General features: G+C 41.0%; 1 protein-coding gene across 1 annotated transcript in view; it reads right to left on the bottom strand.

Moving 5' to 3' along the window:
* Positions 1–13030: 13030 nt before the first annotated feature.
* The window catches only part of LOC126106437 (arylalkylamine N-acetyltransferase 1-like), a 113296-nt gene continuing 110938 nt past the window's right edge, over positions 13031–15388 (bottom strand). Inside the window, exon 5 of the mRNA XM_049912717.1 lies at positions 13031–14048. Coding sequence (XP_049768674.1) covers positions 13847–14048 — 202 coding nt within the window. The 3' untranslated portion in view covers positions 13031–13846. The remainder of the gene's footprint in view (positions 14049–15388) is intronic.

The raw sequence follows: 15388 nt of genomic DNA, 5'->3' as shown, positions 1-15388 counted from the left end.
GGGGAGGGGGGTGGAACGGAATCGGAATAAAACGTTGGCGAATTGTGCTAGAGAGGTCGTGGGGACGTTGTCGATGAGATAAAGATAGACCTATTAAAAGAGAAAGAGGACGTATGAGAGGGGGTGGGGGAAGGACGATGACATGGAATCAGAGGCGATATGGATGGGGAAGGGATCACGTAAGTGGTGGAAAAATGTCAATGAAATGGACACTACCTATTGGGGGAGGAAGATGGAGTGGTGTGTGTGATGAATGAGAGCCAAAAGCGCCAATTACAAGATTATAAAAAGAAGTACTAATTAGAATAGGTGAAACTAATATCCACGCACAACACTCTATTTGGGATGTAAAATTAGTAACAGCCAATGTAAGTGGGTGGAAGAAAGTGGGAGAGGGCGGCAGAAACGTAAAGGAGGGAACATTATATCGTATGTGCTTATGTACAAACAAATATATACCAACTGCCACGTGGCAGAGGGCACAATATCTATGGTTATATTATACAATGACTTTTAATTTTACATTCCTAATAGACTGTTGCACTTAAATAGTTCCAAGTCTTGTAATTACTACTTTCCTTTACATTTCTATAATCGTTGCTTTTGTCACTCATTCATTATACACACCCTTCCACCTACCTCCCCAAGTCGACAGTTTCTATTTCCTTGATATCTTTCCCACCACTTACCATCTTTTCCACCCATTTCATCCCAAATTCCACGTCATTCGCACCACCTTCCACTTTCCCTTTTCATAGTTCACCTCATTGACTACTTTCCCACAACCTCACTAGCACCATATGCACAAGCTTTATTCCCAGTTCCATTCCAGCTCCCCTCCCCACCCCAACATCTTTTGACAACCCCTTGCCCTCCATATTTACAATTATTCGATCACTATGTGAATTGTATATTTAATAGATTATATTTTGTGCATTATATCTCTTCTGCAACATATTGGTTACATGACATGATATTTTTATGGCAGACTTCCATAATTTTGTGTACCATGTTTGTGCTTGACACGTGGACCAACTTTGTAATAAGATTCAGCAGATTGTTTTGTTCTGTCACGGTTATAATTATTCTACAGTTCACTGGTGTGCGGGTGTTTCTCATTTAAATCAGTATATGGTGTATAGTACTACTTTCGGAATGATGTCATATTTTCATACTATAAGCATATTGTTTACACCTAGCATGCACAGATAACACTGGTCTTCAAAGGATGTATTCACAGATAACACTGTGTTTCCATTTCATGTACCTATGATCCTTACGTAATAATGGAATATACAACATAGACTAACGACATACGCTATTCATCTCTGAACACGACCAACATTGATTGTTTATTTTCAGAGAATGACACTGCACATATAACGTCTATACTGATGTTTGTTCTGTGACTCAATTGTTCTATAGTTGGAAAACATGTTTGCTCCATGTCTGTCATACAGGGTGGTCCATTGATCGTGACCGGCCCAAGTATCTCACGAAATAAGCGTCAAACGAAAAAACTACAAAGAACGAAACTTGTCTAGCTTGAAGGCGGAAACCTGATGGCGCCATGGTTGGCCCGCTAGATGGTCAAATAGATATCAACTGCGTTTTTTTAAATAGGAAACCCCATTTTTTATTACATATTCGTGTAGAACGTAAAGAAATATGAATGTTTTAGTTGGACCACTTCTTTCGCTTTGTGATAGATGGCGCTGTAATAGTGATAAACGTATAAGTACGTGGTACCACGTAACATTCCGCCAGTGCGGACAGTATTTGCTTCGGGATACATTACCCGTGTTAAAATGGACCGTTTACCAATTGCGGAAAAGGTCGATATCGTGTTGATGTATGGCTATTGTGATCAAAATTCCCAACGGGCGTGTGCTATGTGTGCTGCTCGGTATCCTGGACGTCATTGTCCAAGTGTCCGGACCATTCGCCAGATAGTTACGTTATTTAAGGAAACAGGAAGTGTTCAGCCACATGTGAAACGTCATCCACGACCTGCAACAAATGATGATACCCAAGGAGGTGTTTTAGCTGCTGTCACAGCTAATCCGCACATCAGTAGCTGACAAATTGTGCGAGAATCGGGAATCTCAGAAACGTTGGTGTTGAGAATGCTACATAAACTTCGATTGCACCCGTACCATATTTCTATGCACCAGGAATTGCATGGCGACTACTTTGAACGTCGTGTACAGTTCTGCCACTGGACACAAGAGAAATTATGGGACGATGACAGATTTTTTGCACGCATTCTATTTAACGAGGAAGCGTCATTCACCAACAGCGGTAATGTAAACCGGCATAATATGCACTACTGGGCAACGGAAAATCCACACTGGCTGCGACAAGTGGAACATCAGCGACCTTGGCGGGTTAATGTATGGTGCGGCATTATGGGAGGAAGGATAACTGGTCCCCTTTTATCGATGGCAATCTAAATGGTGCAGTGTATGCTGATTTCCCACGTAATCTTCTACCGATGTTATTACAAGATGGTTCAAATGGCTCTGAGCACTATGGAACTTAACATCTGAGGTCATCAGTCCCCTAGAACTTATAACTACTTAAACCTAACTAACCTAAAGACATATCATGCCCAAGGCAGGTTTCGATCATGCGACCGTAGCGGTCGAGCGGTTGCAGACTGAAGCGCCTAGAACCGCTCGGCCATAACGGCCGGCTACTACAAGATATTTCACTGCATGACAGAATGGCGATGTACTTCCAACGTGATGGATGTCCGGCACACAGCTCGCGTGCGGTTGAAGCGGTACTGAATAGCATATTTCATGACAGGTGGATTGGTCGTCGAAGCACGTGGCCCGCACGTTCACTGGACCTGACGTCCCCGGATTTCTTTCTGTGGGGAAAGTTGAAGGATATTTGCTATCGTGATCCACCGACAACGCCTGACAACATGCGTCAGCGCATTGTCAAACCATGTGCGAACATTACAGAAGGCGAACTACTCGCTGTTGAGAGGAATGTCGTTACACGTATTGCCAAATGCATTGAGGTTGATGAACATCATTTTGAGCATTTATTGCATTAATGTTTTATTTAGAGGTAATCACGCTGTAACAGCATGCGTTCTCAGAAATGAAAAGTTCACAAAGGTACATGTATCACATTGGAACAACAGAAATAAAATGTTCAAACGTACCTACGTTCTGTATTTTAATTTAAAAAACCTACCTGTTACCAACTGTTCGTCTGAAATTGTCAGCCATATGTTTCTGACTATTACAGCTCCATCTATCACAAAGCGAAAGAAGTGATCCAACTAAAACATTCATATTTCTTTACGTACTACGCGAATATGTAATAAAAAATGGGGGTTCCTGTTTTAAAAAATGCAGTTGATATCCGTTTGACCTATGGCAGCGCTATCTAGCGGGCCAAATATAGCGCCATCTGGTTTCCCCCTTCAAGCTAGACAAGTTTCGTTCTTTGTAGTTTTTTCGTTTGACGCTTATTTCGTGAGCTATTTGGCCCGGTCACGATCAATGGACCTCCCTGTATACTTTTGTGATTTTATACCTATCTACATGTTGCGACATCCAGTTTAATAGATCTTGAAGATGACTTCCATTAACAAAGTTTGATTATACCCAACAGGTAAGTAGTTTTACTTCGATAGCTTTTTATCTGACGTTGGAATGGTATAATGATGTTAAATTTTGGTCTATGTATTTGTACAAATGTTTTTTCATTGTTGTACTTGATAATGCCGTAAGGCCGAAAATATGATAGTAACACAAAGTAGAGAGGTTTGTACAGCGAAATGACAGAAACAGCATTCAAACATTATCACTCGATTGTGACCCAAAAATACGAGAAGATTTCGATCATCTCACTCTGTTCATGCGTGACACGCAGAGTGTCGGAAAGAACGGCCTACCAATTGCTACTACGGTACTAAACTTCCAAAAAGCATTTTACGAGAGACACTGAAAACTTTTAGAATGCTATTGTTCTAAAAACAAACGAAATTTGTTTATGTATCACTTTCCAATGTTTTGCTAGATGTTTGCTGTGTGGTTTGTTCGATTTCTCCTATATTTTGTAGTTATCAACATTTAAAGATTTCGTGTGGACGATAGATGAATTTGACTAGAGAAAATTGTCGGGGTAGGATTTTTTTGCGATTTCAGATTGCTAGTAGCATCTAAACAATGTGAAGATCGGCTTAGAAATGTATCTGGAGAAAGAGCCCCATCTAAAGCATTAGTTCATAATTAGTTTAGCGAATTCAAAAGATGTATGTTTTTTGAACAAAATAATTTGGGTAATAGGCCGTGTCATTGTGAAATACTAAAGCATCTAAATTGCCGACGCTTCGACCGACTTGCTGCGATTCTCTTCAGGACGGTTAACTGCTGGAGACTGTTGAATGTCTTCCCCTATATACTGTCTATTTCAGTTATCTGGTGGCCGCCGACTTCACATAGTCGTATCTGAGATGTCAGGGGACCGTTTGAGGAGACTCTGTATGTCTATCTTGTCAAAAATGGTTGCAGAATCTCGGCTGTTCAGTACAGAATGTCAAACCAGACACGTTTTAGCCGTCTAAGTTTACATATCGTTAATTAATTGGGCCACCAGTTTCGGTGATCTATTACGCCTTCTGCACAGCCCCCTTGCGACTTGTAGGAAGATTCCCACCTCAGGTCCAGTCAAAATAGGTGCCATCATTCAATGACTAGTATCCATAGATTTCTGCTTAAGATACAGATCACTTCAAAAATTCTACAGTTCAAAGAGAGGTTGCTAGGGAGGGGGGGAGGGGGGATGGCTGTATGGTGGGATGTTGAGTGTACTACGGTACTGACTGGAAGGCAACTCTAGTAGGCAGTGCTTTTTTTTCTAAAAAAAAGTTTGAGGGTACTCCGACATTGGATACAATGCAGCGAAAATTACTTATAACTGAAGCATGGGATACCACCCGTCTGCTTTTAGCCATGACGTCATGAACATGTCGAACTACAAAAAAAAAAAATGGTATTGAACTCTTCAGTTGACTTAGCGCAAATGAAGCAGGCGATACCGAGAAACACCCAAACATAAAAGAGAATCTGCTATCAAACACTTCAGTTTACATTACCTCAAATTAAGCACAGTTTGTTAGTTTTCTGCTCATCTCTCACGTCCAACTTAATTTACAAGTTGCAACGAAAGATAGGACACACTGTAAAACTTCGCACAACTGACAAGAACGGAACAGCAAGCGCAAACGAATAAAGAACAACAAAACAAAGACAGCAATGAATCGCGAAGGATCATGGTAGCGGGACCGTAGAGACATCTGTAGGAAGCTCGGCGTTCGAGCGTACGCGTGTCCGTTCAGCACTACCATCGCCCACTATTAGCGGGCGAGGGCACTACACGCTTGTCGAACTGGCTGCCAGCCATTCAGTTGTCGAGAACGGTTGCCGCAGCTTCGAAATGCTTGAAACAGTCAATGACATCGTTTTTCCCACGAAAAACTGCACTGGTATCGTTCCGTATTGCAATTACCAACACGAAAATATGAAATAATAAATTTACGTCCGTGAAATAAATCTTTAACACTCTTCCAAGTTCTCAACATCATATAAAAATTACTTTGTAGACGAAAAAGTTTAGGGGTACGCATCCTCCAGCGTTCCCCCAGAAAAACAGCAATGCTAGTAGGTGATTGGTAGGAAATAACGTGATTGGTAGGGTATTGTCTGTACCACTGTAGTAAGTGTTTGGTAGGCAACTCTCGTTGGGTCTGGTAGGCAATAGTAAATCGACAGCTTGGGTATGTGGGGTAGTGTTCCCCTGTAGCAAAGTGCTAAGTCCGCACGGCAGTTCTCTCGCGGCCGCTGTCTATGCTGTCAATTCCGCGTCTAGAGGTGCTACTGGCTGGCGAGCACACGTGGTGTGGAATCGCCGGCAGCCAGGCCTTAAGTAACTTGCAGCCATACTCCCTGTTCATGCTGTTAGGCTGCTTGATTACTTCTATAGCTTGTCTGTTTTTCGCTGCTGCATTCACGGCTGCCAGCCAAGCACGCGAGGTTCTACAAAACTGATAGAACGGCTGCATTCTTTGTGGTGTTCTGTCCCAGTCACGTGTAGCGTTCATGGTACGAAGCGCGACTTCTAATGGGTCTCCCAGTTCCACCAACACAGACTTCACCGCCTTCACGCCCAAGTTCGCTGACGCCTACAGTGTGGGGAGCATCCACTGGATCCGCAGTGGACTTCAAAGACCTCGTGTCTCACAGCCACTTTGAAACACGGGCTTGGCTCCCGCGCGAGCCAGAAACGGGCCAGAAACTTGCCTTCATCGTCTCTGACGCCTCTCAAATCAGGTAGGCGAGCTACAGGAAGAGGTTCTTCTGCTCCTTTGTATGTTTTGTCTTCACTGTTCATCCCAGATCGTTCTATGTCTCTGTTGTCGTATCCTCTATACAGCTAAGCCGCCCCCAATAAATTTTGATTCATTTTCAGTATCTTTTTTTTGTGGTGTCACCGCCAGACACCACACTTGCTAGGTGGTAGCCTTTAAATCGGCCGCGGTCCGTTAGTATACGTCGGACCCGCGTGTCGCCACTGTCAGTGATTGCAGACCGAGCGCCGCCACACGGCAGGTCTAGAGAGACGTCCTAGCACTCACCCCAGTTGTACAGCCGACGTTAATAGCAATGGTTCACTGAAAAATTACGCTCTCATTTGCCGAGACGATAGTTCGCATAGCCTTCAGCTACGTCATTTGCTACGACCTAGCAAGGCGCCGTATTCAATTGATGTTTATCTTGTGAAGCATGTACAGTCAAGAGAGATGTTCACCAATTGTGGATTAAACTTAAGTATTCTACCAGTTACCTCCTTTTTTTACTAGACTTATTTCTCTGACCTGTTCCAGACCTCACGCCAGCCTGCGTGAGCTTAAACGCGTGCCTTTCGGCTTCCTCCAAACCCCGTGAATTGGCTCCTGCCAATTCACAACATTTTTAACGATTTATTAGGATTATTTTGAAGAACTTTTTAAATTTTTTTGTACAGTAACAATTTTGTTTGGTACTGTGGAAACATAATATTTTCGTAGTAGTTTCGTGTCACGTAAGCTAGAACGCGAGGCGCTGCAAGAATTTTTTTGTGGTATTGAAGCTTAATTCTGCTAGTTTCAAGTACCTGGTGATCAAAAAGTCAGTATAAATTTGAAAACTTAATAAACCACGGAATAATGTAGATAGAAAGGTAAAAATTGACACATATGCTTGGAATTACATGGGGTTTTATTAGAACAAAAAAAAAAAAATAAACAAAGTTCACAAAATGTCCGACAGATCTCTTGCGCGCGATTGGTGATGATCGTGTGCTCAGCCGCCACTTTCGTCATGCTTGGCCTCCCAGCTCCCCAGACCTCAGTCCGTGCGATTATTGGCTTTGGGGTTACCTGAAGTCGCAACTCTATCGTGATCGACCGACATCTTTAGGGATGCTGAAAGACAACATCCGACGCCAATGCCTCACCATAACTCCGGACATGCTTTACAGTTCTGTTCACAACAATATTCCTCGACTACAGCTATTATTGAGGAATGATGGTGGACATATTGAGCATTTCCTGTAAAGAACATCATCTTTGCTTTGTCTTACTTTGTTATGCTAATTATTGCTATTCTGATCAGATGAAACGCCATCTGCCGGACACTTTTTGAACTTTTGTATTTTTTTGGTTCTAATAAAACCCCCATGTCATTCCAAGCATGTGTGTCAATTTGTACCTCTCTATCTACATTATTCCGTGATTTCAAATTTATACTGACTTTTTGATCACCCGGTACATGTAAGAGTGCAATAAGGTTCATTATAATTGTTGTAACAGAGTATAAGGGAATTTTGAAATTTTGTTGCTCATGGTCAAAATACCAAAAAAAAAAAAAGGAATGGATGTAAACGAACTCGGCAATATTCAACCATATGCTGAAAATGTGCAGCAAACTGTGCAAAGTAGTGAATCGAAAGATCCAGTAGCGGAAATAATACGCAGAATGGATATGTTAGCAGAGATTGTGGCTACAAAAGGGGAAATCTCCCTAATACAGTCCAAATTGCTGAAGGAACTGTCTGAGGCGCAAAGAAATCTAGCCAAGGGAACTACCGATGTCAAGGAAACAATAGCAAAGCACTTTTCTGGGTCAACGAATAATCTGACGAAGGAAATTGCTAATGAGATCAGTTACGACAGACTCATGCTGGCTTGCCTGAATCGACAGGTAAACTGACAGACGTGGTATCTGAAATACGAATTGCGCAAGAGCCTCTATCTGAAACAGTTAGAAAGGCGTCCGAACGTGTTAATGATTTATCTCTGGAGGAAGAGAAGATAGTTAACGAGCAGTTTGTATCACAAAGAGAACAGTTTGCTGTTGGATTTGCTAGTTAGATATCACAGAAGGATAAACAACTTATGAAAGATATTGATAATGAAGTCCATACAGCAAGAGAGCATGTTGGTAAGGGGGGGGAGGGCTGTATTTGTTTCAGCGCAATCAGGGGCCAAGATCTAAGGTCTAGGTCAGAGGTCACCATCCCGAAGCAGTTGTCCTTCAACGTCACAGGTCAAAGTCCTCTTTGGTCAAATCCTCCTGCGACAATGGGTCCACTGTTCCTTACAAGTCAGCCACTTGGCCTAACCTCCTTATCCCATAGGAAAGTCTACCATCACTTTTATCACCATTATTTATGGTAAGTACTTATTCTGTCAACACTGTAGTAGGATGGTCCTGGATTTCATCTCCTTTATAAGCTACATCAAGTATCAACTCCGTCTGCAATTCACTGCAATCTGCCAGCACATCTATATTCTTCCCATAGATGCTGCAGCCAACTGTGGTGTGTATTATGATAAGAAATGTGTGTCCTTTCCCTACAAGAATTTACATAGCATTGCCACCATCCAAATCTTTCCTTTGTTTATAAAAGTAGTTAAGTTCTTTCATGTTCTCCTTGCAATAGGCTTCACACCTAGGGCATTAAAAACTAGTAATCGTACCAACGGCCACTCCATCCATCAAACTGATCGACTCTGGGCTGTATGATAGCTTCGCCTCCAACCCTCCTCCTCGCTCCACACGAATGACACAGATCTGAACGTTTTACCGACTACGCTGTGTGAGGAATGAAATGGTCTGTTATTGACACTGCAGAAGGTCCTCCATGTCGACAAAGAGTGGTACTGTTTGCCAGTTGTACGTTTTAGAGCTAAAATCATGATTCCTTAAAGGTGACCAGTTTCACAGAAGCAAGTGTTAAGATAATGATGTAATCATATGACTAATTGGCGTATCTAGATATTATCTATCTCTAAATAGAATGTAGATGCGTGATGTGTCACTTTAACAAATAAGACAGCCCCATTCATTGGGTGAATACATAATTATATGAAATTTTTTCTGTCGGCCATAAGATCTGTAATGCAGCATCAGTTACAAAGAATATCCAAAACACATGTCTGAAGTATCATGTGCTTGTAGGAAACACCTTCGAAACCATCATTTTTTCGCAAGTATGTCATGCTATGGCCATTCTTCTTCAGAAATTACAGACATTCTATATTCCGATTTTGTGCCAATATTTTTCACATACTTTAGTATTTCCATATTTTTCCCACAATTTCTATATTTGTGGAATTCACAGCATATAAAAAGCAATTATTTTCAAAATGTTACCGCATGATGATGGAGTTCGAGGAGATTGACTTAGGCTATCTATATTTGAAAGCTGTGTGTGTGTGTGTGTGTGTGTGTGTGTGTGTGTGTGTGTGTGTGTGTGTGTGTGTGCGTGCGCGCGCGCGTGCGTGCGTGATGAAACCAAAGAGTGTATAAATTGGTCGTTCTACAAGTTGCAATATGTGTTTAATTCTGTCATAGACATTGTTGGGAAACCTAATAATGTGTTATTATTTGAAGATGAGGATCAGCTAGATTCAGTGATCTAGGAATTAAGATGTCAAGCACAGTTTCTTGAGAACTATTCTGACAATCAAACAGCAAATAAGAAAGAGCTAATGCTACAGATAGTAGTTAACAACTTTGGTACAATTGTGTCATAATTTTAAAAATATACTGACTGTGGATGTGTAAAATACTACATGCTATAATTTCATTTTTTGTTCTTACATGATGAACACAGTGAGAATTTATTTGGAGAGCTGATGACGCAGGCTTACAAGTTTGAGAGTAGACTTTCATGTACAGGAATGATGACAGATCATTGTGTTCAGTAGTGTGAACAGTATATGTTTATTAAATTGTTAATTACAGATTTCTGGAAAAAAGTAAATTTTAAGCAAAATAAAATTTCTTATCACATGGAAGTATGACTGAGCTTGTGCAAATAAAGGCGTAGGGAGACCACAGCTCTTTTGTTGTTGTATCATAATGGTACATGGCACACTCTCAACTGAGTGGAATTTTATTTCTCATTTCAAACCCTGCTCGTCTCGTCATCTTTCCTGTCTGTAGAATAAGGTAATTGTGGTAGTTAGCTTGTAAAACCAATTAAATGATTTGACAGAGAGATAGTAAGTAAATGTGAAATAAGTTATACTGACTTCCGGAAAAAGAATATAGTGTCTAGGAATATGTATATGCAGTAAAGCTTAATAAATAGTAATGCTCACCTCTAGAGAGATAAGACATGTTTAGTAAAGAAGGATTTGGTGATAGTGACTAGTTATTAATGTTTAGTGACTTGTGATTTTCTTATGTTAATGTCATTAAATATGCTTATGCTGCCACATTTCTCTTGTCAAATCATTTGTTAATTTCGTGTGACAGTTCTAGATATATCTAGATTTGTTATGAATATTTATCCTTGGAATTTGTGCTAAACTTGTGATGCTGTTCCAAAAAAAGAGTCCATGTATCACATTCACAGTACCAATTCAAGCTACATATCTATTCAGTATGCTAGTTTATTGTCACAATGCTAAGGATGCTGGAATTTTTTGTTTCGGAAGTAATGAGGTAAGAGTTTTGGTGTGTTTATAGATGTTAAAAGATGAGGTATGTGTGATGAAGTGAAGTAGAGTAAGAGGTGAAGTATGTATTATGCTGTGGGGAAGAGTAATGGAGAATATATATTGTGAAGTATAAGGAATGATTATTGCTAATATATGTGTGGTAGGATATTGCAAATCATAAAGAGCACAAGGTATGTTGAAGCTGAGAGATAGGAATCAAAGAAATCTAAATATGAGCTTGGGAATGTTCATGTCAGGTGCAAAGAGTGGGATAAAGGATTGTTGAGGTGAATGCTATTGTGGTAAAATGGTGATGTATGAGATTGTAGCTTTCTTGTATTGGTTCAAATCTAAAAGTAAATTAAAGAAAATAAAGTAAGATTCAAGAAGTCATTAAGCTGATTGTCACACTACTTTCATACAATATAAGGATTTCCAGTTTAGAGTTTCTCTTAAGTTACGATAAGATGGTACTACTGTGAATAGTAAGATAATATTAGTTTAACTGTAACAATAAACTTCTCACTTGCAACTAACTGACGTTTTCGGCAAGTATGATATTTTTTCTGATGGTGTGTATATAGTAGTTACCAAAGGCTTGGTAATCACCTTTTCCCTTTTCATAAAGTTTTATCGTATCTGTTGTAGTTTGGTGTTATAGATTAGAATCTCTTTGTTAGTAGATGCACTAAATAGAAGGGTAGATTGTTCTTTTCTCTTATTATTTTGTGGTTATTTACCACTTGGGGTCAAAATATCGTGGTAACAGTAAACTAGCCTACAGATACACAAAGTTCACATTATTCTACACTTCTATTGTATAACTGTTATTCAAACTTCAGCTGTCACTGTATAACATACTTTTCATTACATGTAAATGCTATGTTCCTATTTATGTAATATGTACAAAACCCAAAGATGTTAGGAGTAAATTTGTTTCATGAAGCACCTTCATCTAGTGCCCTTCTCTCTACTGGTATATACATCCCATTAATCTTTTATTACAGTTTGGAATGTTAATGTACTTAACGTACTATGTAATATTCGTTCACTTATGTTACATGTATTATTGTCATGGCAGAGTGAGAATCACAGATAGGTGAAGTGACGTACAGAATAGAAATTTGCTTGAGAGGTTCCTGATGTGTGTGTGAGGATAGAATAAAGAGTATGACATGATTTTGTAGAGGGATGACATTTTGGGAAGAAGGTAGCATTTACTGAGTTTTATTTGCTGCAAGCGCTAATTGTGAAGTGTTGTAGTGGTAAGGTTAGATTGTGTCTAACTAAAACTATGTGCTAGTATCCACAGTGAATAGTAAGTTGTATATTCAGCAGTGTGAATACTTTGCTCCCTCCTCTATTACTTAAAGTATTTCATTAAAAAAGGTAAAAAGTGGAGCTTATCTACTTCGAAGATAGTTTACAAAACTAAATTTTACGGTGTGTGACAATGCCAAGGAAAAATTATAATTTTTGTTAGTCATTTTTGTGTCATTAAAACGATTAAATGTAATTACAAAATAGTTTTCTATTCATTTACAAATATTTTATGAAGCTCATCCTCATTGTTAGATAAAAAGTGTATGTAAGAACACCCGCATTTGCACACCTTGCCCTTCTGGATGGACAGTGAATCTTATTCTTGGAGAGATAACAAAAGTTTAATTGCTAATGCATGCTGATAAAAAAAATGAAACAAGGCAGTTTGCTGTGCTGCGATTTATGAAAGATCTTTATTCAGTTCATTATTTTGCAGTCCGGACAGACCAAAGCCAAGTTACCTGTTACGAGGTAAGAATCTATTGTAGGGCCTAAACGTACGTTTTGAGAGAGAATTAAGATCAGTTTTCATTGGCAAAATTTTATGTAAATTCAATTATGTGTTCTTATAACATGACATACGTTCGTAACACAACTGTTAGCCATTGTGCGTGATTGTTTAATGACAAAGGCATTCTGAGTATTATTGGTAACAATTCTTTATTTTTAATTTCTTTTACAGACTGTCGGATTCATTTCAGATTAATTACAATCACACACTTAAAAGTAATTTGCATAAATATGTTCGTATTCGAAGGTTGAGTAACTACGGTTCTAGATCAGATACTGTAACTGGAAGTTAAAAGTACTTGGTTTCACATTGCCAGCGAGAGATTTTGGTACACATACAGTGTCCAGTTACTAAATACGAAGTAAAAGCGTATTAGTTTCATGATTTTAGTGTGTTCCACGGTGGTTGCTTCAGCTTTCATTTTCGGGCGTCGATGAACCCCCTGCTGAGCAACTTGCCAAAAGTGAGAGGGCGGCTATTAGGAGGCTGATGACCTTAGATGTTCAGTCTGCTTAAGCACATTATCAGCAGCGGAGTATAGATGTCGGTGTATATGTCGCTGTAGATATAGAACAGAACAAGTTTTCTTTTTTCCGAACAAGACACACAGAGCAATTGGTAGACAATTTGCACTGCTGAGCAAATATTTAATATACAACACAGATACAAATCAAGCGGATTGCCATTACTCTATCATGAGCACCGGAGGCCGCGGGTTCCTTATAGTAAAATACTCAAAAGATGTGTCTGAACAGCTAATGATATTTTGTCAGTGAAAGTGTGCCTCTCCCTGCGTGCAGAGAATCAGCGAATGTAGGGAAACATATGTTACAGCATGGTAAAACTTTAAAGCATACATTGTAAGCAACAAGAGAATGTGTCTTTCACTACGTATTCTTCAGGTACTATAAATAACGTGACAGCACGTCTCTGGGTCAGTTTGCAGTTCGTCAGTTTCTCATCCATTTCTGCCACTGTTTGCACCGTACAGAAGCAGGTCAGATGACTCTCTGGATGTATGTGCGGTACTCCTCCCCAGCTTGTTCAGACGGCGTGAAGACGACCTTGCCGTCTGGTCTGTAAGAGTCGTACTTGAGGGAGAAAACCTCCTGGAAGCCCAGCCTCTCCACCGCCCTGGCGGAGAACACGCTGGAGCAGTCAATCCGCACCAGCGGGATTCCTCTGTCCTTGGCCAGCTTCCTGGAAAAAAGGACCGATCAGTTGCTGAGTTTGCAATAAAAGACTACACTACTTGCCATTAAAATTGCTACACCACAAACATGATGTGCTACAGACGCGAAATTTAACTGACAGGAAGAAGATGCTGTGATATGCTTTTCAGAGCATTCACACAAGATTGGCGCCGGTGGCGTCACGTTCAACATGCTGACATGAGGAAAGTTTCCAACCGATTTCTCAGACACAAACAGCAGTCGACCGGCGTTGCCTGGTGAAACGTTGTTGTGATGCCTCGTGTAAGGAGGAGAAATGCGTACCATCACGTTTCCGACTTTGATAAAGGTCAGATTGTGGACTATCGCGATCGCGGTTTATCGTATCGCCACATTGCTGCTCGCGTTGGTCGAGATCCAATGACTGTAAGCAGAATGTGGAATCGGTGGGTTCAAGAGGGTAATACGGAACGCCGTGCTGGATCCCAACGGCCTCGTATCACTAGCAGTCGAGATGACAGGCATCTTATCCGCATGGCTGTAACGGATCGTACAGCCACGTCTCGATCCCTGAGTCAACAGATGGGGACGTTTGCAAGACAACAACCATCTGCACGAACAGTTCGACGACGTTTGCAGCAGCACGGACTATCAGCTCGGGGACCGTGGCTGCGGTTACCCTTGACGCTGCATCAGAGACAGGAGCACCTGCGATGGTGTACTCAACGACGAACCTGGGTGCATGAATGGCAAAACGGCATTTTTTCGGATAAATCTAGGTTCTGTTTACAGCATCATGATGGTCGCATCCGCGTTTGGCGACATCGCGGTGAACGCACATTGGAAGCGTGTATTCGTCATCCCCATACTGGCGTATCACCCGGCGTGATGATATGGGGTGCCATTGGTTACACGTCTCGGTCACCTCTTGTTCGCACTGACGGCACTTTGAACAGTGGACGTTACATTTCAGATGCGTTACGACCCGTGGCTCTACCCTTCCGTCGATCACTGCGAAACCCTACATTTCAACAGGATAATGCACGACCGTATGTTGCAGGTCCCATACGGGCCATTCTGGATACAGAAAATGTTCGACTGCAGCCCTCGCCAGAAGATTCTCCAGATCTGTCACCAACTGAAAACGTCTAGTCAATGGTGGCCGAGCAGCTGGCTCGCCACAATACGCCAGTCACTACTCTTGATGAACTATGGTATCGTGTTGAAGCTGCATGGGCAGCTGTACCTGTACACGCCATCCAAGCTGTGTTTGACTCAATGCCCAGGCGTATCGAGGCCGTTATTACGGCCAGAGGTGGTTGTTCTGGGTACTGATTTCTCAGGATCTATGCATCCAAACTGCGTGAA

The sequence above is a fragment of the Schistocerca cancellata genome, chromosome 10 (genome assembly GCF_023864275.1).
Source record: "Schistocerca cancellata isolate TAMUIC-IGC-003103 chromosome 10, iqSchCanc2.1, whole genome shotgun sequence".
Lineage (NCBI taxonomy): Eukaryota > Metazoa > Arthropoda > Insecta > Orthoptera > Acrididae > Schistocerca > Schistocerca cancellata.
Note: the sequence above shows the minus strand (reverse complement) of the source record. Positions and strands in the feature narration are given on the sequence as shown.